Raw genomic sequence first — 26739 nt, 5'->3', positions numbered from 1 at the left:
ATATATATATATATATATATATATATATATATATATATATATATATATTATTACATTAAACGTTTAGGATGGAGTAAAATATTTTTCAAAAATTATGTGGGGCAACAATTTATTTTTTAGAGTTATTGCCAAATCATTGTAGAGTGTTTATTGAATTTAGCAGTAAGAGAAAAATATTAAAAACAAAATGGTAAAAGCTCATTTAGTCCCTGTATTTTAACATTAGTATCCATTTAGTCCATATATTTTTAACAATACCTTGAAACATCCATGTCGTTAAAGTATTGATACCCCTACTGTTACTTTTGATTTATTTTAGCTTACTTTTACAATATTACCAGTTTATAATATTTTTTTGTTTGGACATTAATAAAAAGAAAATAATTAAATTACTAATTTAACTCTAAAAATATAAAAAAAAAATTATATTAATTTTTAATTGTCAAAAACTGTATGCAAATTACCAGTGTGCAAATGGTGTTTGCAAAAAAATTAATATATTTTTTTATTTTCTAGGGTTAAATTGGTAAGTTAATTATTTTCTTTTTATTAATGTCAAAAAAATTATTATAAAAGGGTAATATTGTAAACGTAAGCTAAAAGAAATAAAAAGTAACGGTATGAGTATCAATACTTTATCGACAGGAATGTTTCGAGGTATTTTTAAAAATACAGGAACTAAATTAACACTAATATTAAAATATAAGGACTAAATGAGTTTTTACCCTAAAAAAAATACAAATATTTAAACCGTCAAGATGACTTATATATTCCGAACACGGTATGTATGTATGTATGTATATATATATATATATATACACTAATTTTTTAAACTATATCTTTTTTTTAAATTACAGTATATATATTAGATTTGACATAAATTATTAATATAATGCCTACTTTACTCTTATATTTCTTACATTAAGAATAATTTCAAAATGAAAATTTTGTAACTATAACTTCATTGAATTATAAACCCTTTATAGTAATAAAATTAATTGATACTATAAACAAATTTTGCTGTACTGAAGTCGGCTGCCGGCATAGATCATATCGACATTTCAGAGGCAAAACTAACTAGCAAATGTGTTAAAAAAAAAAAAAAAAAAAAACGCCCCACTAGCTTATACAACCTAACATAAGACATATGATAATTGCATAAATTAATATTCTTTAATCGTCTCTTCATAATTATTAATTCTGGTTGGATTAAGTGCCATGTCGTGATATTCCGTTAAGAAAGAAACAGTAATCTTTCCTCAAAATCTTTGACTCTTGTCACTCAACTTCATTAAACTACTTGAATCCCACAGCTTGCAGAGAAATTTCCTCCTTGATAATATCTATATCTATATCTATATATTCACATGTGTAAACTGTCTCTGACAAATGTCAGTGTATATGTAAGCCATGTGCCATGTCGAAGATTTATGGCCTGTATATTAAATGATGAATGGACTCTTTCGTGTTCGGACATGACTCTTGTAGTAGGGGACTCCGCCCATTAATTTTAAATAATGCAGCGCCTTTAACTTCTTATGTGAGGCAGCCATTAACAAAAAGAGAGAGAGAGAAAAAAAAATATTGGGTTAGGGTTTTAACAGGATCGACTAGTCTGGTGGATGGAAGTCAAAGTTTTTGAAACCCTACAATGGTAACATAGCGTACCTTGTGGGGGCAGCAAGGTTAAGTGCCTTGTGTCTCTTTAAAGACATTCTAATTTGTAATTAATTAAAAGTTTGGTGGGGAGTTTTTTTTGCTTTCTACTTTTCAAAGTTGCTTTCCGCACATTCTTCCCCTCTAATACAATAATACAAACCATCCATTCGTGGTTTAGTTTGAAATACTGTCTGTTTAAATTAAGAAGAAGGTTAGTGAATTTATTTGTTGAAGGTCGTCTAAAGGACGAGAGAGAAATGACAAAAGGAAAGAAGAAGAGAAAACGAATTTCCAAATTTCAGTCTACAATCCAATGCATTTGATCATTTATATTTTCCTAAACAATATAGCTCTTGCTATTGCTCGAGTACCCAGAAGGAAGAATCTGCTTTTATAATTGATTTTTCCATTCTTTCTTTTCTGTTATTGGTTTGATAAATAAATGTAACGTAATGACGATGTGGTAGGCTAGCCACTGTGTTGACCATGAACGTGTTATCTTTGATAACGTTGCATTCAAGAATTTGCAAACAAAATTCAAGTGCATTTAAGAAATAGTTTGAAATTTTGAATACCATTGCTTCTCAGCCACGTAAATGAGTAATCTATACAAGGAGGAGACATGTCATGTTCGTTTAAAAGTATATTTTTTGATATCCTGAAAACATTTCAAACCAATTCAACCAAAAAAAAAAAAAAAATCTTATATACCAAAAATATGATTATTGGTTATAATAATACTCCCACATATACATTCAACCATATACAAAGGGTAATAAATAAAAAAATGGTTTTAGATAATTAGTTCATTCGAAGAAGGCCATAGATTTTAGTAGCTTAGTGGGTGGAGATCAACTTTTTGTTTTCTTTTGATTATTTTTTTTTCTTGGGACTCTTGAAGAAGGCATTCATCTTTTTAAAGTGTGATGGTAGTGGATTAATGGTATATTCTCCTATCATTATAATGGAGCATTTTAAATGTTCCTTTTAAACTTGATAATGCAGCATCTCCATTGCAATCCACTTAGTGGAAAGCATTTCTAACACAAAACAGATTCCTCTTTAGCAATGGCAATGAGAATTTACATATCTAACAAAAGACAACCCATATAGAATGGGAAAGTTGTATTAAATTGCACAAATTTTAATTAAGTATAACTCGATAATTTTATTTTGTGGTATATTAAAATTTTTTTTTATCTTTTAATTTATTTATTACTTCACTAAATTAAGGGATTCTCATATTATAAAATTACTCTCTCTCTCTCTCTCTATATATAAATATATATAAAATATAAAAATATTCTTTCTTTTTCTAAGGATTCAGTTTAAAAAGAAAAAAAAATGATCCAAATACTTAAAAAAATCATCATAAATCTCGAATAAAATTCGTTAAAAATCTTCCTTGATGTTTCATAAACTTCTTTAGAGTAGAATCTCCCAATGATGAAAAATCTAAATTAATAGAACTGTCTATAATTTAACCAAATCTAATTAAGAAAGATCAATAAAAATATCATAAAGAACGATATGCATGACATCTTATTTGTAGCTGTAGCCGATGGAAGTATAAATAGTTCAAGACAAGACTCTTCTACCTTTTGCACTCGTAAGTCGTAATCATACACATTGGAACAGCATAATGGATATGGCAGAATCTTACATTTCACTAAGCAATTTCTTTTAAAAAAAGTTTAATTTCTTTGATGCTGATAGTTCCCTATCGCTGTTGACGATGATGATGATGATCAAATAATAATAATATATGTATCCTTTTATGATGATTTAAATTGACAACTTTCTAAGAACCTAATGAGTCAACAAAACAAATGGGCGATCAGCTCGAGAAATCTTCAAAAGATTGCGGATGTCAATAGCCATTAACATTGCGATCGAGTATGATCAGCTGATGATCAAAAGATTCCTCGTGCATATTTATTATTTAATTATGCTAACCGATTGATCATTGCTTGGTAACTGACCACTGCTCAGATGAGGATCAGTTAGGGGTACTCTGAATTTTAGTAAATCTAAGTCCAATATATTATATGTTGGATTTTATATTTTAGATCTAACCATTGATTAAAATGTAATATAATACACTCCAATAAAAAGTTAAATCCAATTCAATTTGATCCGATCAATCTGATTAAAATAAAAATATATAAATAAAAAATCGTAAATTACTCTCTAAAATTCTACTTACTAATAATAAAAAAAAACGAGCTGCTTTAATTTTTCATGATTCATGTGTTTTATTATCATATGGTTGAAAAAAAATAATTGAAATTTGAATATTGAAAGCAAACCCTAGTTGTGACTTACAGTTTGTACTCTGTACTATTGTTGTATAATTATAATTATACAAAAATATGTTCTTTTTTTTTAGGAAAATAAAACTTTTTTAACAAGTTAAATAAAAAAGTAGTATATAACTATTTTCAAAAATAAATAAAAAATAAAAATAATTAATTTTTATTAGTTTATAATGGATTTTAGCCCATAGACCCATAAACCAATCCAATAATATTAGATTTTTCATTTTGCAATCCAATTCAATCTAATCAAAAAGTCAATTCAACAAAAATTGAATTGATTTGGATTGGATCGAATTGTTTTTGAATGGATTAGATTGGATTTTAAACACATTTAGAGGAGAAATTTTAGAATACATCCCCTTATAGAGATCACATATAAGACTAGTAAAGGCTATCGAGATTCTCATTACTTTACTCTTAGATTCTTGATTATATTGAATGGATAGATATGAATTTTTATCAAATAAATTAACTAGTGTTAAATTTGTAGAGGTAGCAGATAATTAATTTTTGTGCGAAAATATCACATTTAACATCCGACAATCCATTATTTCCGATACTAGTTCGATACCAAGAATTAAATGAGTTATTAACAAATGAGTAATGATAGAAAGTTAATTCCAATCCCGCCAAACCCACACAAAAAGTAAATAAAAATTGAAATATTTCAATTCATACCCTTAACGTTTAAACTAATTTAATATAAAAGTTGCCTACAGAATTATATCCAGGTGAGATTGAATTGGAGGTAATTAGTTGGATTATTATTTTCCTATAAATAATTAATAAGCAAAATGTCACTCTCCCTTATAATTGAATTTAAGGTCCGTTAACTGAATCTCATTGGCAAGTGAACAAAACATTTGCGTTCACCGCACTTCAACGCCTTGGGACAATATTCATTTTATTTGTGACTAATCAATGGCAGAAGAGAAAAGAAAGAGAGACATTAGTGTCTTAGTGATCCATCGTGTCTCGTTTGAGTTTGACATCTTTTTCTTCATAGGAATTTGTCTTGTCTTATTATGATCCAGAGCTTTCACACATTATTATTATTTTAAAAAGTTTATTAAAATCCGAAAATTTCTTAGCATATTTTGACGTTTTCAGGCCAATTCATGCATAATGAAAAAAAACATTTTCACTTTTCTTTTTCACTTTATGAATTATGATTGATTGTAATTGCTCCCATGCATGCACTGCATGTGGGATTAGAGCTAATTACCGACACGCAATCTCAATTATTTTTAATGGGCAGGAACATGTCTATTACTTTCAATAAATCAGAAATAGGGCAAGACACGACCATTTTGGTCGCCTTGTCACCTTGTTATCTGAATTGTCTCGAATCATGAATCAAGTTGCCTCGATTTTTGTAGACAATTAAAGGTTAAGCAAGCTGATTACTATTTCCTAATTTTGGCCCCATTAGGTGACCTTAAACTAAAGTGTTAAAATTTGCTTTCACGATACATCTTGATATTCTTTCAATATCTCAGCTACAATAATAATATAAGACTAAAGGGATTGATTTTGTTAACAAAAATATGAATTTGTACTCAGTAAGTTCTTTCGTGGCTGACAAGAAACCAAAAAGAACGCGCATTACTTAGAAGTGCAACACCCACAAACAGATGTTGGGAGAGCCTGACCTGTGCATATAATCATACTGATGGGAAGAACTTGTTGAGATTGAAAGGCAGAGAATAGAATTCCTCACTTCTTGTATCGGTCTTGAATGATCGGAACCTATCCCACCAATGCATGCCCCGATCCTTTCTGGTGGCGTTGTCTTTCTTGTGCAGTGTGACGTCCAGGACATACGCCAACAAACCAGCAACGAATGGTTCAGATGAGAAAGGTACATTGATCATGTCATTGAACTGCCAAACGAGCAAAGATCAGATGAAGAGCAGATGGACATACAAAAAAAAAAGTGTCCAGGGAACATAATTAGTTACCCATCTTGCTCCAGTATGGACCGGACCATAACCGTTAACAGCAGTGTACTCGTTGAAGTACTGTGGTATTGATAAGCCCATGAAAAATGAAAACCCTAGTATAAACTTCGTTCTAAAGCTGTTCAAATTGCAGAACTGAAGGAAACTGAGGCCTCCAGCACCTGCTCATGTAGTCATGTTGTAATATTTGTAATATGCATTAGTTAACCTTCAACTGGATAACTGAAGTAACATTTGTCATGTAACTTGTCAAGGCTTACCGACATAGGCAAAGAACAAGCAATACAGAGCTGCAACAATTGGAGCTGGAATTGAAGCAAAAACAGCTCCAAATTTTCCTGGCAAAGTTAATGTATGTTAAATCATGTAGCTAAATGTGTTACAAAGCACATTTGTCATATAAATTACTAACCAAGGATGGAGAAGAAGATCATGAACCCTGCCGATATCTGAACAACCCTTCGACTGCCAACACGGGTTAGTGCCAACAAACCAGCATTCTCACTGCAAGAACACCAAGCGAGATTTCAAGCCAAGAAGTTGCAAAGAAATGGATAAGCCGATGTTATTTATTTATGTTTTTTAAACAGGTAGTTCATTATAAAATCTTACACAGACACTGATGAACCGTTCCCAGTTCCAAACATCCCAGAGATGAGGATGCCGACTCCCTGAGGTCAAAAAAGCTAACAATAATCAAAAGACAATAAGAGAAACATTTTCAGCAAGTGGAAAGTTTACCAGACAATAAAACTAGCAAAGAGATGTACTACTTTTGGGTTTGGTATGGCAAATCTGATGAGATCCCAGGGGCCAGTTCCAAGTTCCAACAGGTAATTAGATTAATGCTGGCCATTTACGAGCTGTGGGGCCTATTTTAATGTTTTATGCAAATTAAATTTGTTCACTGTGATTTCCTTTGAATATTATCTCCCTTCCTCTTTGTGTGAGAAAATAGGAAAGTATCAACATCCAGGATGAACGCAAAAAGTAATGAGGCAAGCAATCGAAAATCTACCTGCCAACCAATACCACGGCTAAGAATAGATGGCGGCAGTGGAGTTGCACTTGCATACCTCGAGACAGCAATGAAGGCACCAGTGGACTGATCATAAAAAGTATTTAAAGTATTTGAGTTGAAAAGATTACATAATTAAGTACACCTGAAAGCCATAAGTACAAGGGTCAACAAACCTCTACAAGAGCGACAAATGAAGCAGCCATCATTGCAAAAGACTCTCCAGCATCAAAACTCGGAGCTCCCCATTGAAAAGGATATGGGACTCTTATCCTGCATAATGACATTACTTGAGCATTAATCAAATAAACTGATCAGCTTCTCTTTCCTATATGCCGATGAAAATAAAAAATACAAGTATCCAGTCACAAGAATTGTTGGCAGTCCCTCCAAGTTAATTCAAAATTATTTTTCCTCATTGAAGCAATTAATAGAATGTATGATTGTTTCTCATATCCCAATCTGGTGTCGCAAAGAGGCTATATCTGATAGAAGAAGAAACTGCAAAAAGCCTTACCATGGGGCAGCACCTATAATTCCAGCTCGATCAGTTCTGCAACTTAATTGAGTTTTGGGACCTGTGTTCTTATATGCACCACCCACAGTGAGTAGGTGGGCATAAACCCACACAATGGCAACTGAGAATATAACAGCAAAGCGATCGAACACGTGCCTCTCCCCACGTACAAGATGCGGTATATACTGAAATTAAAGGTCATATCAAGATTAATTTTTTTTTTAAAAAAATTGTTTTCAGTCCTGTGACAGAAAAAGAGGATATGTGCAATTAAAAGATGAACATTACCTGTGAAAAAATTATGAGAAAGATGATCTGTGGCAACCCAATCTCCACACATTTTGCCACCTACAATAGAAGGCCAGAGTCCATAAGCATAATAACTGAAAAAGATAAAAATACAAAAAGAGAGAGGGCAGACAGCTAGATCAGTTTTAAAATGATTTTCTTATCCAGAAAGGAAGAAATTATATACCCCAGGAAAGCCAAATTCATAAAGCCCAAAGCCAGACAAGGCAACCAAAGGAACAGCAGCCAATGGACTTAAAAGCCTGCATAATTATCACAAGCACACAGAGTTCAGTAACTCAAGCTTAAAATTCTGATTTTTTGACAGTTGTTTTGACCAAATTAAGTGATATTTGCAAAAATCAAGATATTCAGTACAATAGGAACAATTATATCGGTAAAAAATTTACGTTTGAATCAGATAAGAATAACAAGGTATTAACATATATACCTTGCAACATTGCGCCAAAGGCCACTAAAGCCAAGAACAATCTGCAGAGTTGAGGCAACAATAAGTGCACCTTGGGTTCCTCGCATTATCCTCTCAAATTTCTGCAAGCCTCGTTGAAAACAGGCACATCAGGAAGATGCTGATATAGAAACAGGTAGAAACTGAAGTAGTATGGTTTTAGTGAAGTGACCTCCTGAGGATCCACAATGTTACTGTATCGACCTGCCAAGATGATCGAAATGGTTGTTGGCACATAAGTATAAGAGCCTCCTATCACTGCAGGCAAACGAGTACCAAAGAATGTCTGAAACAATGTGTTCAATCCAGCCACAAAAAGCAGTGTCTGTATCATTTTTGCCTTCTCCTCCTAAACAGATAATCATAATTGTGATCAGAGATAGAATATAAAGAACTCAAGAATGTCATAATGGTAAATTTCCTTGAGAAATCTTACATTTCCTCCTCCCATCTGGGGAACTAGATGTGTCGGTATAAGCACAGTTGTCCCAAGCATGACCAAGTAATGTTGAAAACCAAGCAATATGGCCTCAGCTGCAGCAAGAAACAACCCATAATGTGCACTAATCACTCTCAGAGGCAAATGCTGGTTGATTTTTCGTTGTAAACACACAGAAAGTAGCAAGTGTTAAATTAATGAAGTGGATTTCCATACTTAGAAGAACCAGAACAAGGCCATACACAAGCAAAACAAGAACGGTTTCCATTGAAAAAGATTAGAAAGCATGTTTCTTTCTTAAAAACCAATGATTAGGACAAAAAGCATTGTAACTACTTAGCTCCTAGCAAAAGTTGATAAATCAACAGTGCAAATAGAACCGAAGGTCAATAAAATGCATCATAAATATAAACAACCAGAGAAATACTCACAAGATGGGGTACAGTGGACTTGATAGATGAAACATAAAAAGATAATAAAGGAGGAAGCTTACGCCAAGGTGGAGGACTAGTAATGCAATAAGCAATACTGGGCAGCTGATCCTTAGCTGGATGTGGCTGCAACTCCTCCTGTTTCGGCTGCGGTGCAAGTCCTCCACCACCTCCTGCCATTTTCTTCTTCTTTTTCTTCTCAAGGGAAATCTTTTAACAAAAATTTATAATCGTTAAGCATCACAAGACTCAAATCTCCATACAAACCCAATAACTAAAAACTAAAACTCTAAATATAAATAGCACTTAAACCCAGATGTCCACTTCCCAATAACAAACTACACCACAAAACTAGCTTAACTAAAACTTACCCGAATGTATTTCTACAAAAAGTAAATGACTGGTAACAAGCTTTTAGACAGATGAGAGGAACTGTCAAAGAGACAAGTAAAGCTCAAGCAGCAGAATCAGAAGATAAGCATTACAGAAAATTTAAAACTGCTCTATTATTCTAGTGAAAGGTTCTTCACTCAAAAGCAAGGAAGCTATGCAACGTAGTGGCCTACCGGGATGTTTTTTTAACACGGCCAAAAGACCCACTTGGGCAACAAGAAACATAAAAGAGCAAGTTTGAAGGGCTAAAAAGCAACAGGAGCGAGAAATAAAGCTAGAAAAGAAACCAAAATTCGTCTCTGCAACCCAAAAGGAATCTCCTTTGAGCCTTAACTTCAATTCCTTTACACTTATTATACTATTTGTTTATGTTGGTCTAAAGCTCTTTAAATCTTTTTCTTCTCTAACGTAAAGCTAAAGCTTGTATTAAAGCATCGCCACCGTCACCTTTACTAATCTTTAGCTAGCTAATTACCAATCTTTTCCGATTTTTGAATTACTTAATACTCCAATCCCATCCCCATGAAGGAAAAATCAAAATAAAACATTATTAAATCAGTAAGAATTTAAAGTCTCTATTTCACACTCCCATTAAGGCTGATCAACTTTGGAGTCGGATAGAGAAAAAAAAAAAAAAAAAAAAGTAAAACAGTTTCACAACTACAACTTATGCTCTCACTGTGTGTAGTAGTAATGAATTATTATTATTATTATTTTTAAATATTAGTTCAGTTGCATGGTTTGATTGGACTGAGTGATTGGTCCATTTCTTTTGGAGTACCGTCAAACTTATTACACAAATCCAGCAATGTCTTGAGTGTCGTTTTGATTCAGGAAATGCTTGACACCTGGTACGTAGCTTGCTCCGTCTACAGGACATGGACACGCCTTGTGTTTTACTAGACTCATCTTTTATCTCTGTTTCTCTCTTTCTCTATTTGAAGTTTGAACTTCGAACTTCGAAGATATATAGAATCTTTGTCTAGTAACGCTCACATCTGCACTTTTGCCAATGTTACTTGTTGCATTCACATTGCATATATTCTTCGACAGGAAGATGCTGATGTTAAATTATTATTATTCTGCGTCTGAATATTAATCAATTAACTAAAAAATCCAGATTAATTGCCACAAATTTTATTGTGCCACCAACTTTTCCATCATTTTCAGCATTTCCGAAGAAAGATTTTCTGCAGATGCATCATGAGATTTAGCGACCTTGACTTAAAATCAGTAAAAGAATTTTACCCACTTACCTTGCAAGTTCAGTTTCATTATTATTGAATTATTTTGGCCGACAATGAACATTTATTGATGTGGAAAAATACTGTGTGAATCTAATGAACATTAATGTAACGTAATAGCGTATCTCTTGATGTGAAATGTCACGTTGCTTTCGATTGGATTGAGTTATTTTGTTTGCTTGGGCCTCTGCCGTACGGGTGATAAGTAGATTAAACTTTCGTTATTGCTTGTTTGCGAGTTGTGTGACCCTACTACACTGCTGATTTGCTTCCGTAAACTTCGAAAAGCTCTAATCGTCATATGCCTCCACTTTGCTACTGCGGCCGACTCTTCTCAAGTCTCAAGTCTCACGGCTCAAGCCCAACGAAATTACTTTTGTTTTCATTTGTTAATTCAAATTTTGGTTAATTGCTTGCACAAATCCATCAGAGAAAAATTAATCCTATATTTTTTTTTTCATAAAATTTACAAAATTTTAACCAAACTTAACACAGGCTCGATTATTTATTCATTTTCATAATTTCATCTCTCTAAGAAGAAAGAACCACTATTATTGCAAATTTGCAATCATGTACTTTTATTTATTTATTGTAAAGGTACCGTGAGCTGCCTTCGGTTACACGTAAAAGTACACGAGAGGAAGTACCCTGAATTCCCGCTGGTTAAATAGTCAACTAATTGGTCAGATGCTGGAGCGTGCATTGGTGAAATAGTCAATGAAAAGTAAAATTACAATTTTGTCCACCTATTGGATATAACATAACCAAGCAGAATCCAAATCCCAGCGAGCTTAGTAGCTAGACAATTTCAACAACCTGAACCTGACTACTCCGCATCTTTTGGCTGTCCGAAAACATCATCAAACATTCTGACGCGAAGGACGCAGAGGCCCAACTACAGCAAGTGGACAACGCCTCAACCAACTCAGTGGAGAGGATACTTTGACAAGGTAATATTTTCATTCTCGGAAAACTGGACTCATCAAGCAAGCCATAGAAAATAGAATTCATAAGGCTTCAGTAACTTCCTCCTCATCAAGCAAGCCATAGAAAATAGAATTCATAAGGCTTCAGTAACTTCCTCCTCATCGTGCACAAGAGCCAATCTACTGCCAAACTGATGCATCATCAATCCTTTTTCATGTCTAAGGCCTAGTTGGGTAATGATCTTCAGTCATCGTGGAGAATGGAGTTTCCACAGACCATGATCAGTTTTATGCTCCCACATTTCTATCATTGGCTAAAGTTTGACTAATAAGTCATTGATTACTGGACGCATTATCCTTAAAATTGACAGGTCGCAACTGTGTGATTATAACTTCAAAGGAAACACAGGTCTGTAATGATCCACACTGCATGACACAACTCCAAATGATAACTCCAAAGGCAACACGGGTCTTCAATGATCCAGATGGTATTACACAACACCAAATGAAATATGTAAACTAAAGCTCACATAGTCATTAAATGTCTCTTCCAATTGATTTGGTAATTTCTAAGTTAAATGAAAAAATAAAAATATAAATGCTTATGATAAAATATCTACAAGCACATTGCAGAAAGCATCATCTCCTATTGCCAATCAAATGAGGCAACCGGCCTCCAATCGCTCCATTTTGAAGCACACCAAAACAAAGCCAGAGGTGCCATGATGAAATAAGTGCTACAAATTTATTCAATGAAGCTTTAGATCACCTTGGCAAATAGGTTATATGTTTTCTTGAGATAAGATGGTACCTAAGGTGGGGTACAATCAACATAGTATCATTGAAGGCACTTCTCCTGAATTCAGCAATGCAAAGGTGAAATCATCCTTGACTGGAACCACGAGCTTGCAACCTTTTTCTCTCAAATTCAAGCTGAATAAGAAAATAGCGTATGTAGATAAGTTTCCATACCAATATTCAACTTGAGTGAAAGTTTCATCCAGTCAAGAGTCTCACCACTTTCTTCACCCGCTCATTGGCTGCAGCAGTTCCTCCGCTAACAGATTCAGGAAGATACGGACTGCTAACACGCACTTCGTTCATTACAACTATGACAGTCTTGTCCCAGCGAACAGGAAGCCTGTTTAATATCATTGACATAAATTAGGGAAAAGTTCGTCAGTTTGATGCAAACACTATGATTTTTAGCATGTATATACCTTCAAAAATAGGGGAAAAAAGTTCATTCAAACTTAAACGAGAAGATGAGTCTAATGCAATAAAGATCAATTATCCACCCACTGGTGCATACATACCCATAAATGCAATCTGAATCTCACATTTTCAGTTTAAAATTGTGGAATAAAGATGAAGACCTCTTATTTAGCTAATTTACAGGGTTTGGAAGAGGATTGTTAAAGGGGAAGGAAAAGAGGAAATAGAGAGGTTTCAGTCCCTTAATTGCTAGGAAAAGGAGGCATTTTGAGGGAAAGTCCTTTCAATCTTTCAGAAGATGTAGCTTTCTAATGTGGAAGTCCAGAGTTTGTCTAGCTGTGTCTAAATCCATTGCTTTAGGCAAGACTCATATAGAGACATTAATTATCACCTAAAAGTTAAGTAATGCTGAATTCTACTTAGTTCATTATGCTCTCTTTCTCTCTTGCTCGTCACCAAGGAAGTGAGACAAGTCAGTGAAGTCACATGCATCAATTTTTCAACTTTTAGGATGAGTTAGCCTTAAATTGAATTGCCATGAAAAGCAAAAGACTAAAGAACGTGGCTTTATATCATCAGCATAGGCCCATTTCTCTAACAAAACTAAATCATAATTGAACTAGGTTAGTTGACAATAAACATCATGACTAGACCTCTAATGGCAATAACATCAATATTAAGATTACCAATCCTGCATCAACAACATCGAAAGAGCACACAAACCTTCAGAATGACATATTTGTAAGATAACTGTAGACTCTCTTGCCAAAAACAAACTTTAAGACCTCCTGCCTTAGAGGTCGATGACAAATTGACTTCTTGTCAGAAAATAAAACATATGAAGTCACCAGTTTGAAATTATCAAAAATGAAAAAGAATCAACAAAAATGGCATTTACATGGCATGCATTTATCCAAGTTAAAATAATCACAATCAAATCATAACATCCTAGAAAATTCACTAAAAAAGCAATAAGAACAATTTTTCAAAGATTATATAGCAAATGTTTGTATGCATTTTGTAAGTAAAGCCATTTTTTAACCTAAACTCAAATAGTCAAATGTACCAATAAATTTTAAAAAAAAAAGTACATACGTCTTAGACAAAGCATCAAAAATGTTCTGAGCTTCAGTTGTGACTCCCACGCCAATCCTCTGAGCATCAGCCTCAGCTTGCCTGGAAATTTACAACATCAAATAAAGCATTTCAATTTTTATAAATTTCTTTTTTAAAAATAAAAAAAAATAAAAGAAAAGAAAGAAAGAAAATACCTAACGGCTAAATGTTCTCTAGCTTGGAGACGACTAAGATCAAGAAAACATTTTTTGGGATCGAGAGGGTCGTCAGCTTGACCGAGAAAGGAAAAGTCCTTAATATAATTAGCATTCAGCAGCCTGATGTTTCTACGAGGCCCAGATTTCAAACCCTCTTGTAATAACCAAACCCAAAGTTAAAGAAACTCAGAAATTTGAATGAATTGATTGATTGATTGATTGATTGATGAGAAATGATGATGTTGTAATAAAGAAAACAATTTTCTTTTATTGAAAAAGAAAAAGAAAAGAAAGAAAGAAAGGATATGAATAACGAGCATGTTGGTGAAGCGGTCGAAGGCCATGACCTGGCCATCAAATTCATCGCCCAAAGTGGTCTTGATTGAGAGCAAGCATCCCACTGCAAACTCCTCACCGCTCCCACCAACCTGACCCTCCATTCTTCAGAACTCTCAAATTTTTTTATTATTGAATTTGATTTGATTGCCTCCCCCTCTCCCTCTCCCTTTCCGCAACGTTGTTCTTATTTGTTAATAATACTAACGATTCTGCTGCTACAGGGACAGCGTAAGCAATAAATATTAATTGTGACCCTGCTCTCTGCTTTAATATCAAAACTTAACTTCACGTAATTTGCTGCCGGCAAATTCGCGTAATTTGGGCTTCTGGATTTCTTTAACGGGTTCAGGGCCTAGGGGCAAATTTCAATTTGTGATTTGGGCTTGGGCCGCCCCATGTTGGTTTTCTTTGACAGCGTGAGAACGGGGGTAGGCCACTTTACTTTTTGTAATTTTAAGTCTAATGTAACCAAATCTCCTCCTCAATTTATGTGAGCGGTTCAGACCTCTTACTTTCGCCATAAAAAAGATTGTACTGGTTTTAATTAGATGATATCTAATCCAACAACCCTTTTAATTTATCTCATCAAACTTCAATAATGACTTTTATGTTAATTCCAATCTTGTACCTATATGAAATTACTAAACATGAATAAACACCCACACACAAACACACAATATATATATACATTTTCATTTAATAAAGTGAAAATGTTACTAATAAAGAATATGTCCTCATTAGAGAAGAACTGTCAATTTTTTTTTTTTTGGGTCATTTAGTTATGTCCGCACAAAATCCGCATTTTTATTTTCATACATGAGAAGTTTTCTAGTGAGGACATCATTACTTTGTTAAAGTGAGAATGTCATTAAATTATATATACATATATATATATATATGACGATTATTTAATTGGCAATCTCTTAAACTATTAAAATAAATGAAAAACTAAAAAAAAATCCCGTACTTATCTTTTATCTTATCTCTTATTTTAATAACTTAAGTGATCTAATTAGATCGTGCTTATTATTATCTAATTTTACCAAACCGGCAACCCAAGTGGCAATAGCCTTACATGGTTATGCCTACCACTCGAAAAGCCTGCGCAGTGTGGAGCTTGTGAAGGCCACTTAATCCTCGGAGCTGGCATCTGCCAGGAGGAAGAAAGGCTGCAAAAGCATGCTGGCTGGATTACATTTTAAGTATAAGGGGCGAGAGGGGCGGAAAGGAGACTAGTTGAACTTGAACGCTACTTTAATTTAATATTGGACTACATAATTAATGAACATTGGCCAATGAAACATCATAATTGTCAGAAAAACGTGTGTCTTTGGAGCTTCTAAATTCTAAAGATAGGGTGTGCTAAATAAGGCGTCTAAATGAAAGTATTAACATAACAATCAAAAAAAGGGTTCTTCTTGAATGTCAATAAATTAAAAAAAAGAAATAAAAGAAAGAAAAAAGAAAAAGATTGTTGCTATTAAATATATACTAATTAATTATACGATAATTTTTTTAAATAAATACATGTATTATACTTGTATTGAGTAGATGTGGTAGAATAAAAATACTGAAAAATCTTCAGAAGATACGGGTACTACTACAAGTTGGATGGGGATTTGGGATTGCATAGATTGACGACATTAATTTAGATGCGAAAGACGAGGATGGTGCTACTGCTACATGCGGGAATGTCTTTACTAATTCCATTTTCTTTTTATTTCTTATTTGATGAGAATGGTTGGTTTTTGTCTCTGTCTTTGCCCTTCTTTTTTTTTTTTCTTAATTATTTATAATCCTTATTTTTATTAAAGTATCTAAAATCTGTTTTTAGAGTATCGTTGCTTTTGATTTCTACCAAAACTGCAGCGATCTGCGGAGTAGTGTTAGCCGATCAGGTTCTATATCATGGACGGTACCATATGATGGGTAGGTACTTTTAAATTTCCAAATAACTTTAAATAATATATAACTCAAAAATATATTGAATCTCAACTTAAAAATTTGTACAGCTTTTCGGTCATCAGCTCAACGTTTTTTTATTTTCATTAATATTTAAAAAAGATGTCTACTTTATTTAGCAAAAAAAAAAAAAAAAAGTGAAGCGAACTCTATCTAGCAAGTAGCAAACTCAAACTCATGGCCTAAAATGCAGGGGAGGACATGGTGAGCTCGGCATTGGCAATTGGCAATTCAAAAAAATGCAAATCAAAGTGGGGCAACTTTTTAATTACGAAGAATACAAAGCAGTCAATTACAAAACAAAGAGCAGCAGGGTAGAGTGGTCCCCTTTTGGTTGGTTGGTGGACATCACCTTTCTGAGAGGACAGATGAGAGCTGGCCACCGCTCTTCCCAGGCGTGAAGATGTACATTTGTTCATTCATTTATGGCTTTAATAATGCGGCACCAGCATCACCGCACCACTCTCAGGAATCTTCACTCTTTATTTGCAACTGCCACTTTCGCGCACACATACACGTGCGCATACAGTCAGTCGCCCATTAGAGCAGCTCGATATTCGTTACATTTTTCACATTTTTATTCCTATTTTTATTCACCACTTCACATCACCAGTCGCCACCACGACCATGCTTCTATGATGATATAAGATATAAATAAATCTTATTATATGCGCGCACCATTCGAATAATCTTCCTATTGAAAAATAAGATGCTGTGGGTATGTATGCGCGATTTCAATTGATCTGATTAATTAGTGTGTGTAGAGCTGGTAAAATTTGACACAATCCGATTACCCGACACGAACACGACATAAATAAATGGGTATGGGTCGTCAAATTTAACGCGATTATTAAATGGATCGGGTCCGGGTCAACATGATTTTTTTTCGTGTCGGGTTTGGGTTAAAATTCTTGACCCATTTACCCGATCAATGACCCGATTATATTTTCTATTTTAAAATAATTTACATATTCTTATCATTAAAACTCAAATATTAGAGATAATTTTTTTTATTCTTTAAAATGGTGAATATAAACACAATGTTTTATTTATAAAATTTTAAATACATTTAGAGCTTCAATAGTGTAAATGTGTAAAAATTAATAGACATGTATATTTTATAATATTGATATATAATATTATATATATATATATATATATAATTAAAACCTCAATAGTGTAAATGTGTAATATATTGATAGATATGTATATTTTATAATATCGATAAATTATGTATATATGTATGTATGTACATACGTATGTATGATAGTATGTAAATATTTGATATAACTTTTATTCAATATATAAATATTAAACGGGTTATTGAATAACCCGATTATTTTTCCGTGTCGGGTTTGGGTCTCAATATTTTGACACGATTATTAAATGGGTCGGGTTTGGGTCGACCTAAATTTGACACGACACGAAGCTGACACGTAGGGATGGCAATGGGCACCGCCCGCAGCGGGTTTGCCATTACCAAACCCAAACCCGCACAAAATTTAAATTACCAAACCCGCCCGCAACCCGCAACGGGTTTTAATTTTTTTAAAAAAACCCACCCGTAGCGGGTTTTAACAATTACCAAACCCGCAATGGTATCCGGCGGATTTTTTGCGGGTTTCCGTATTTAAAATCACAAATTTTTAATATAAAAATTTATAATAATAACCTCAAATTCCATATAACATATTCAATTTTATATTTAAACAATATAAATAAAAAAGTAAAATTTTCACATCAATTCAACACAAATTCTCAAATTTAAGTATAAATTACACAAATCTATTTAAAAAGCACAAACTAATATCTAAAAATAATAATTACATTTCATATTATCATTTAAAACAAGATCCAAGAGAAGATATTCATTTTATTCACCACTATAAGCACCCATCCAACACAATGCCTATAATAATAATTAAGATTAATATTTTCAAATACTAATTCGAAGGGAAATGTCTTTAGTTTTCTTTAGGTTATGACTTTAGAATAGGAGATGAGCCATATACACACATACACAACTTTAAGCCTTTGGCTATTTAGTAATTTGATTAATTATATTATTTTCTTTATATATTTTTATATTTAAATTAAATTAAAAATATTTGAAAAAAATTATTGAGGGTTTGGTGGATATCCATGCGGGTATCCACCGGGTATAAGGTTAATACCAAACCCACCTGCATCCATGTGCGGATTTTAATTTATAATACTAAACCCGCCCGCAACGGATAAAGTTACCCGCAACGGGCGGGTTTTAGCGGGTGGGTTTGGGCGGGTTTGCAGGTTTGCAGGTACAATTGCCATCCCTACTGACACGACATGAATACGATCCAATGACCCGTTTTGCCAGCTCTAAGCGTGTGTGTGTGTGTGTCTCTCTCTCTCTCTCTATATGTATAAACTTCAAAGTGTAACTGTTGAATGTTGACCATTCGATTCGAGATGAGGAGCGGATCAAAACTATTATGTTTATGTCGGTGAAGCTGAAGCATGCATGTGTGTTTTGGTACATGACAGATCATGGGGTCTCTATGTCCTCAACAATTAATATTATTATTATTTCTTAGAATATCAGACTTTACAGATCCACCGCAGATTCATTTCATTTGTGACTACGACTACAATGCGTCTGATTAATTTGAATTTTTTATATTTAATAGTGGTGTGCAGATTAAAAATAATGATTTTTTTTTTCTATTTAGCAGCTAGTGGTATGAAGAATATAATTAAATGTAAACGAAATTGATGGATTATAGTATTTTCTTGTGCTTGTAATGTTATAATGAACGGATTACACCGTAAAATGAACGATTCACAAGTGAATTTGGTCTATTTTTAGTTTGAACCTTCATATGTAATATTATATAACTATTTTAATGCAGACTGCAGAGTTTATTGGGATTTGGTCGCTTGTTAATTAATTTGAAAGTTCAAATGACTTGAACTGTACAGAGTCTTCTATCAATCCTTATTTCTTCTTATTTATTTATTTATTTTCTTTGAAACGTTTCTAATTTTGTTGATTCAAGCATAGCATAATATTTATATCTTTTAATCGAAGAAAAATTCAAAGATTAAAGGCTGGTTGGTTTATAAATTTTATTTATCTGCCGACATTGAATCAATTTATTATTATTATTATTATTATTATTATTATTATTATTATTATTATTTATTAAAAAAAAAAAAAGAAGAGAAAAAACTTGATGGTACGTAGCTGTGAATGATGAATCACATGTAAAAATAATCACATTCATGTAAAGCGAAGATGAATGCATGGATTATGTATGACTATGATGCTGAGCATTCTTTAATTTATTTTCCCATCTGTATCACAACTTTTCACAAATTTTGATTGGGGAGGAATTTACGGCACGGGTGGGTTTGCTGAAGTGGGTTGTGTTGTAATTTTCTCTTACGGGGGATTGGGATTCTAGGTAGGATGTGATGTGATGTGATGCGATGTGGGGAAGGAAACATTTGTGTTTTTCGTACACGCATTTACATTATGCGCCAGTCAGGTTTCATGAAAACTAATCACATTACTTTATTTTATCGGACATCCATAAATAATTGTTAATTTTGAATTACCCGCCTCCTATCTTGAACCTACTGCTCCTATACATTATGCTACAAGTCTTAATTTTGTTTCTTTCACGGGAGTCCCTATGTTACAATTAATGTAACATACATATTCAACAACAATCACATAAATAATGGACCCACATAATTTGTGTGGTTGTTGTTGAGTGTGTATGTTACATTAATTGTAACATAGCATTTGTCTTCTTTCATTTTTGTTAGGAATGATCAATTAAGGATTATACAATAATTTAGAGGATTCTCCATATAACTTAGCACCTGTCTAATTTAAAAAATTATTATTTCACGAAAGAATAATTTAAAAATTTACCTGACAAATAACAAACGAGTGGAGTGAATTTATAGAATAACAATCTCATTAACCTTGAATTTTCTATTTTAACTGCAAAACAATGTTATATATATCTTGCATTGGCATTAGTTTTAAGTAAATGCTCGCTCGTGCTCTTTAACGTTTTTCCTATTTTATTAGATGAAAACAACAACATTGGTTATTTCTCTTGGCTACCCAGTTACTGCATATTGCAATATCCTTCATACGCTTCAAAACTTATTGTTTTGTTCAAAATGTTGCCGGAAACGTTCTGTTTTTTCAACACCTTCGAAAACTAAAATCAAAATGAAAATACATAATGTTTCTGATTTTTTTTTTTTGGGGGGGTGGGTAAGGAAAAAGTAAACGCTTAGAAAAGTAGGTAGCATGCAATTATGTAAAAAGAAACTCAAATTAATGGCTGATAAATGCTAACTTTCTTATTTTGAATGAGTAAACGGCGTTTCGTATTTGGGTTGTCTGACTTTGGCATAATCTCAACGGGATAGGATATGGGGTGGCATCTGTTTCCCCCCACCTTTTTTTTTTAACAATAAAAGGCATTGCAAAACCAACAATTTCCTCTTCAATAATGAATAATAAAAAATTGATTAATTTTGGACTTATGCTCTCTCTAACGTGAATATGGCCTGGGTGCCAATTTTATACGCAATAAAACAAAGGGGCAAAGAAAAGAGGGAAGGAGAGAAAAAAAAAAACAGTAAGTACCACCGCACGTTCCAACGGGGATGAAGACAAGACTCAAGAAGAGCATGTTTATAATTTTAGTGTTATTATAATTAACATTCCACGACAAAAACTCGAAAGCACCACCCACAGGCCACAGCGGCTAATTTTCTGTTTCGTCCCTGAGGTTCGGAGTGCGTTCACTTTGATAGATTGTATAAGTGTTTCTCTATTTGCACCCTTACCGTTAGTATTCCATCAATTTTGACTGCTTATTGACTGAATAAATTATCAAGATACCCTCGCATCAATAAAACAATATTTGAGAAGATGCATACTGGCCTATAGATTATTGACGAATTTGGAGCTAAAGTCTGTAAACATAATGAAATGTACATATTAATTTTCATTTGCTGAATCACCAAAAAAATAAAAAATAAAAAATAAAAAATTAGAAAATAAGAATTAATCCTGACAATATTATCGATGAATCAAATGGCTATATTGGCAGAGTTGATGGCTATAAATTCATCATCTCTTAATCCAATATTCACAAGTAATTTGATGGAAATTTTCATCACAAATAAAAGCTAAGAAACATTGTTCACTCACAATAAAATCATCTCAGCATTCTCTCATTCATAATCCATCTCAATCTCTACTCTCAATCAACAAATATTCATCTCATAAACGACAAGTTCAAATACTTGAAATTCCATGAACTTTATATTGTCATTGATATTCATCGACGACCGTCGATTCAATTAAAGTTCTTGAATTGGTTCCCAACATGATCGATTCAGATTGTTTTGCCATCATTATGTTACTAGCAACAATAGATTTCTTCAATGCATTTATGAATAATTATAGTAGGTTCTTAGTTTTGTGGCTTGGTTTGAGAAGATGAAAGACAAGAGCATAGTTTTTGTTACCAAAAAAAACATTAGATCTTAGCATGCTTCTGTGCTTACCCCATGGGTTATAAAGTGTTTCAGACATAATGCGGTTTCTAAAGTGTAAAAATTAAAAAATGTTTGAATATTTAATCGATTTAGCTTGAAGCTAATAACTTGTCCTCACATGCTAAACTCACACTAAACTTTATGCTAACACTAGGGGTGCAAAGTAAAGATACAGTTATACAATCTATTAAAGTGGAAGGACCCAAATCTTGAGGGGACGAAGCCGAATATTACCCCAGGCCACATCATTTGTTTCCACAAAAATCAATAATTAGTTGGCCAAACCAAACCACACATGACATGGGATTCTCAATGCTTACTTTGACTCTTTTATCACCCAACAAAGAACTAGCGAAGCTGCCTAGCGCTCTCTCTCTCTCTCTCTCTCTCTCTCTTCTCTTGCCAACTCAAACTCAAAAAGTCAGGAAGAACGACAACTGTTATTGCAACTCCCACAGCTTTTCTGGGCTTCAATCTAGAGCCTCGATTTAATAGGAAACTAAAAAAACGTTATCAGTTCAAAAGAAAAAAAAGAAACAAAGTCCTTTTTTGTTTCTAAAAAATGGGCAAAGATTACTTGTATCCTCCTCATTCAATTGCCAAGAAGTTATTACCTTGGACCTTTTATGCAGTCCTCTCTGTAGCCATTTTTCGGTTGTACCTTTACCCTCTTCACTTATACTTCCATTCTGCTTCTGATCAACTCCCTCACACCAAATCCCTCATCATCACTTCTTCTTCTTCCGCTTCTTCTTCAACATCATCGTTATCTTTAACTTCTTCTTCTCTCGCTCAAGGTACATGCAGTGGCTCAAAATGTGTCCTTTTCTCTTATAATTTATACGGCCTAATGTTTTAGCACTAACAAGAGTTTTTGTTTCACATTGTTCTGTTTGTTTTGCAGAAAAGGAAAGAGCTGATCATGATGATGAAACTCCTTGTGACTACACTATTGGCAAATGGGTTCATGACAAAATGGGACCTTTGTACAATGGGACTACCTGCGGTACAATCAAGGAAGGTCAAAACTGCATCACTCATGGAAGACCTGACTTGGGTTACCTCTACTGGAGGTGGAAACCAAGGCTATGCAAGCTTCCTAGGTTTGATCCCAACGCATTTCTTGATTTTCTCCGTAACAAACATTTAGCTTTTGTTGGTGACTCTATGGCTAGGAATCAATTGGAGTCTCTTCTTTGCATGTTATCCACAGTTTCTGTGCCCAATCTTGTTTATCGAGATGGTGAAGATAACAAGTTTAGGAGATGGCATTTTGATGCTCATAACGTTACTGTTTCTGTTTATTGGTCACCATTTTTAGTTAAGGGTGTTGAGAAATCTAAAACTGGTCCAGATCATAACAAATTGTATGTGGATCATGTCGATGAGAGGTGGGCTGCTGATTTGGATCAAATTGATATGATTGTTTTATCTCTTGGTCATTGGTTCTTGCATCCAGCTGTGTATTTAGAGGGAGATTCTGTACTGGGTTGTCATTATTGTCCTGGACTTAATCACACTGAGATTGGATTCTATGATGTTTTGAGGAAGGCTTTAAAGACCACCCTCAAAACAATAACTGAAAGAAGAGGGTCTAGTGGAGATTTTATAGATGTGTTTTTAACCACATTTTCTCCATCACATTTTGAAGGTGAATGGGATAAGGCTGGTGCTTGTCCTAAGACCACGCCTTATAAGGAGGGGGAGAAGTTGCTTGAAGGAATGGATGCGGAGATGAGGCATATTGAAGTTGAAGAAGTGGAATTGGCCAAAGAGAATGCCAAGCAATTTAAGGGGTTGAGATTAGAAGCATTGGATGTGACCAAATTATCGTTAATGAGGCCAGATGGTCATCCAGGGCCTTATATGTATCCAAATCCATTTGCTAATGGAGTTCAAGAGCATGTACAGAATGATTGTGTTCATTGGTGTTTGCCTGGGCCTATAGATACATGGAATCAAATATTGCTAGAGGTTATCAGAAAATGGGAGCGTCAATCTAGGAGAGAAGAATGAGATACTAAAGTGATGAAATGGTGGGTTTAATTCATTATGATTCTTTACTCTTAACTTCTTTGGTTGCTCGGTACATATTGCTGAAGAGGACATCAAAAGAAAGTAATATTCAGTGATGAAGTGATGATTGAATGCTTACAGTTTTGTTGATGAAAGCAAGCTCAAGAAGATTGGCAGGAGATTAAGTTTCGGCGGTAACAAATAGCCAAAGCCTGAAGATGACTTACTTTTGAAAGATACTTGCGGGTGCTTGTGAAATTGTAAAGAAATCACAGACCATTGTCATTTTTTTCATTGCTTTGTTTTGAAGTTCACAGTGGAAAGTTTGGCAGCTTCTTGGCACATCCTTCAGTTTTATCCATTGAGTTATTCGTTTGGGTGTAAGCTTATCTCTTGTCAACTTTCTGTATCTCTATCATTTCTTTGCTTCCTGAGTTTTGATTTTGATTTCTACATCCTCTAATTCATACCTCTTTGTCATCTTTATATTCGAATAGGAAGTGCGAGTTTTGTATAATTTATCTAAAACTTGAAATTATTTATACAGGTAGGAATAATTTTTACCATAAGTTATGTTTGAGTGAATTGAATTCTCAATGCAAATGAAAGAAGTTTCCTCTGCTTCGCCAACATACGAACACTACCATGTTATTCTCCTTTTTACTGTCGTATTTTTTTCTTTCCCCCCAAAAAAAAGTCAAAATAACGCCTATTTCTCTAAGATTTGTTAGCTCAAGAACCGCTAGCTCTAAAGAATCCTAAGCAACTTTATCTAGCTTGTCTTTGAAGAGATAGTCAAGACTCAAGAGTAATACTAAATGAATTCCCCTCTAAAGTGAAAAAAGGAAAAAAATTGTCACATGGGATAGAACTTGGCCTTCTTTAATGGAAAGTAACAAATCTTAGTTTCCTTCTGTGTATGAAAAAATTATTACGGTCCAATATCAATATTGGCTGAACATTAAATAATTTTTTTTTAATGCTATTTCAATGTTGCTGTTGATGTACTGTAATGTGCAAAATACAAAACAACAGAAAGCGACTACTATCTAGTAATGGAACCTTGTTCCAAATAAATCTTAACAGATTGCCAGAAACTAAATAAATATTGTTCGTGGGCAAATACTGAATATGCATGCATCTTACTAAGAACAACTTGAATCCAAGTCCATTTACGTAACGGTTCTGCCAGTGCTCTGGTTTCGAGTAATGAATTTGATTCGTAACAGCTCTTGTAAGTTTCCAGCCACTCCCAAGTAACACACACAAACACACATAATTAATGCAGGGTAATTGTGGCTTGGGCATCCATGCAATCAGGCATGTCATATTGTAATGTAATCCTGAGGAATTTGCATGTCAAGAGTCTTGTTCGCTTCGCTTCGGAGCGCATCGTGCAAGATGCCATGAGATCGACATCCGAGGAGACTGGACCGAGATTTAGAAAGTTGAACTGGAAACCTCTCCTGGTCCTGGAGAGTTGTGAGTTTAACTAGAAGAGTCGCGCGGGGCTCCACGGCCACTGCTACTTCTGAGATGTTCTTGCTCTTCTTAAGCTTGTTCAAGATCTTGGATTTCAGGACATCACATCAATTCCAAGTTCATTAGCCTTTATTTTTTCATGGGTTTAGAGAATACTAATTCTCGCATCAAATTTGATTTATTCAATAATTTATCATGGCTTGGTTTAATTTGACATTAATTTGAACTCACTTTTTTATTATACCCACCATTAAAGTTTACAAATTATAAATTTACTTAATATACCCACCATAATTCGAGAATTATTCCTCATATTTCTCTATTATATATATATATATATATATATATATATATATATTTCTTGTATTTTTACGATTACCTCCATCACGTCAAATCTTACCATTGAAATATCTGAATTTAAAAAAAAAAAACTACAAGTTTTTTATTACAAGTCAGGTCAACAATCTATGGTAACCTAAATTTCTTGGATTAAAAATTCACAGATGTTAAGAAAGATGAATAAATCCTTCTGATTAAACTATGAAAAGATTTAAAAGTTTGACTCTAAAATTTTAAGGCCGGTAGTCCCCTTCAATAATTTTTTGGTATCAGCTACCTTGGAGTAGTTCTAAGGTAGAGCAGCTTTCAGAACCGTTGGATGCACGCAATTACAATTGTTTTAAATTTAATTACAGACATTCAACGATTTTGGAGGCTACTCTACATTGGAGCCGCTCCAACATAGCAGTTGCCTAATTTTTTTCTTTAACTTGGAAAATCATTCAATCATATTTATGGACGCATCTACTTAAGATTTTCATTTTGCCCGTTACCTTGAGAACCTACCATTCTCATTATAGATTTTTTTTTTTTAAAAAAAAAAATTTACCTTTTGTTAATAAGTTTATCAAATCATCCTTTCCTGATTGAAGAAAAAAAAAAAAAAAGAAGTAAACGAATAAATAAATAAATAAACGGCTTTTGACTGTCTGTTGACAAATTGGGAGTACGTTTCAAGTTATTTTGATAAGTGAATTTTTGTATATTAAACTGATAAAATAATTTCTTTTTTATCCAAACCAACTTTGTCCTTAAAAGTTATTTTATTTAAGAGATTTTATTAATAAAAATATTTATTCAAATAGGGGTGTAGAAAAGAATATAAGATTGAAATAGTCTCACCCCTTGTATAACATACTAAATAATATTAAACATAA

At 33.5% G+C, this 26739-nt stretch overlaps 3 protein-coding genes across 3 annotated transcripts; 1 reads left to right on the top strand and 2 right to left on the bottom strand.

Annotated features, from left to right (window-relative positions):
* Window positions 1-5216: 5216 nt before the first annotated feature.
* On the bottom strand, window positions 5217-10099 carry LOC102622776 (nucleobase-ascorbate transporter 6). Its single transcript, XM_025100417.2, has 16 exons — window positions 9667-10099; window positions 9472-9532; window positions 9163-9310; window positions 8667-8764; window positions 8403-8579; window positions 8213-8313; window positions 7949-8024; window positions 7762-7821; window positions 7474-7658; window positions 7133-7229; window positions 6957-7043; window positions 6551-6609; window positions 6351-6442; window positions 6199-6276; window positions 5939-6099; window positions 5217-5860 (listed from the first exon to the last, which is right to left on the bottom strand). Exons 3-16 carry the CDS (start codon window positions 9278-9280, stop codon window positions 5642-5644), a joined length of 1608 nt encoding a protein of 535 aa, XP_024956185.1. The 5' UTR covers window positions 9281-9310; window positions 9472-9532; window positions 9667-10099; the 3' UTR covers window positions 5217-5641.
* A 2138-nt stretch (window positions 10100-12237) lies between these two features.
* LOC102623460 (hypothetical protein) lies at window positions 12238-14696 on the bottom strand. Its single transcript, XM_052440164.1, has 5 exons — window positions 14461-14696; window positions 14150-14310; window positions 13974-14054; window positions 12681-12804; window positions 12238-12596 (listed from the first exon to the last, which is right to left on the bottom strand). The coding sequence occupies exons 1-5, from the start codon at window positions 14590-14592 to the stop codon at window positions 12546-12548; spliced, it is 549 nt and encodes a 182-aa protein (XP_052296124.1). The 5' UTR covers window positions 14593-14696; the 3' UTR covers window positions 12238-12545.
* A 7646-nt stretch (window positions 14697-22342) lies between these two features.
* LOC102623754 (xyloglucan O-acetyltransferase 1) lies at window positions 22343-24625 on the top strand. The gene is made up of 2 exons (XM_006483731.4): window positions 22343-22821; window positions 22929-24625. The coding sequence occupies exons 1-2, from the start codon at window positions 22587-22589 to the stop codon at window positions 24038-24040; spliced, it is 1347 nt and encodes a 448-aa protein (XP_006483794.1). The 5' UTR covers window positions 22343-22586; the 3' UTR covers window positions 24041-24625.
* The last annotated feature ends 2114 nt before the right edge of the window (window positions 24626-26739 follow it).

Source organism: Citrus sinensis, chromosome 4, assembly GCF_022201045.2.
Source record: "Citrus sinensis cultivar Valencia sweet orange chromosome 4, DVS_A1.0, whole genome shotgun sequence".
Taxonomy (NCBI): domain Eukaryota; kingdom Viridiplantae; phylum Streptophyta; class Magnoliopsida; order Sapindales; family Rutaceae; genus Citrus; species Citrus sinensis.
Note: the sequence above shows the minus strand (reverse complement) of the source record. Positions and strands in the feature narration are given on the sequence as shown.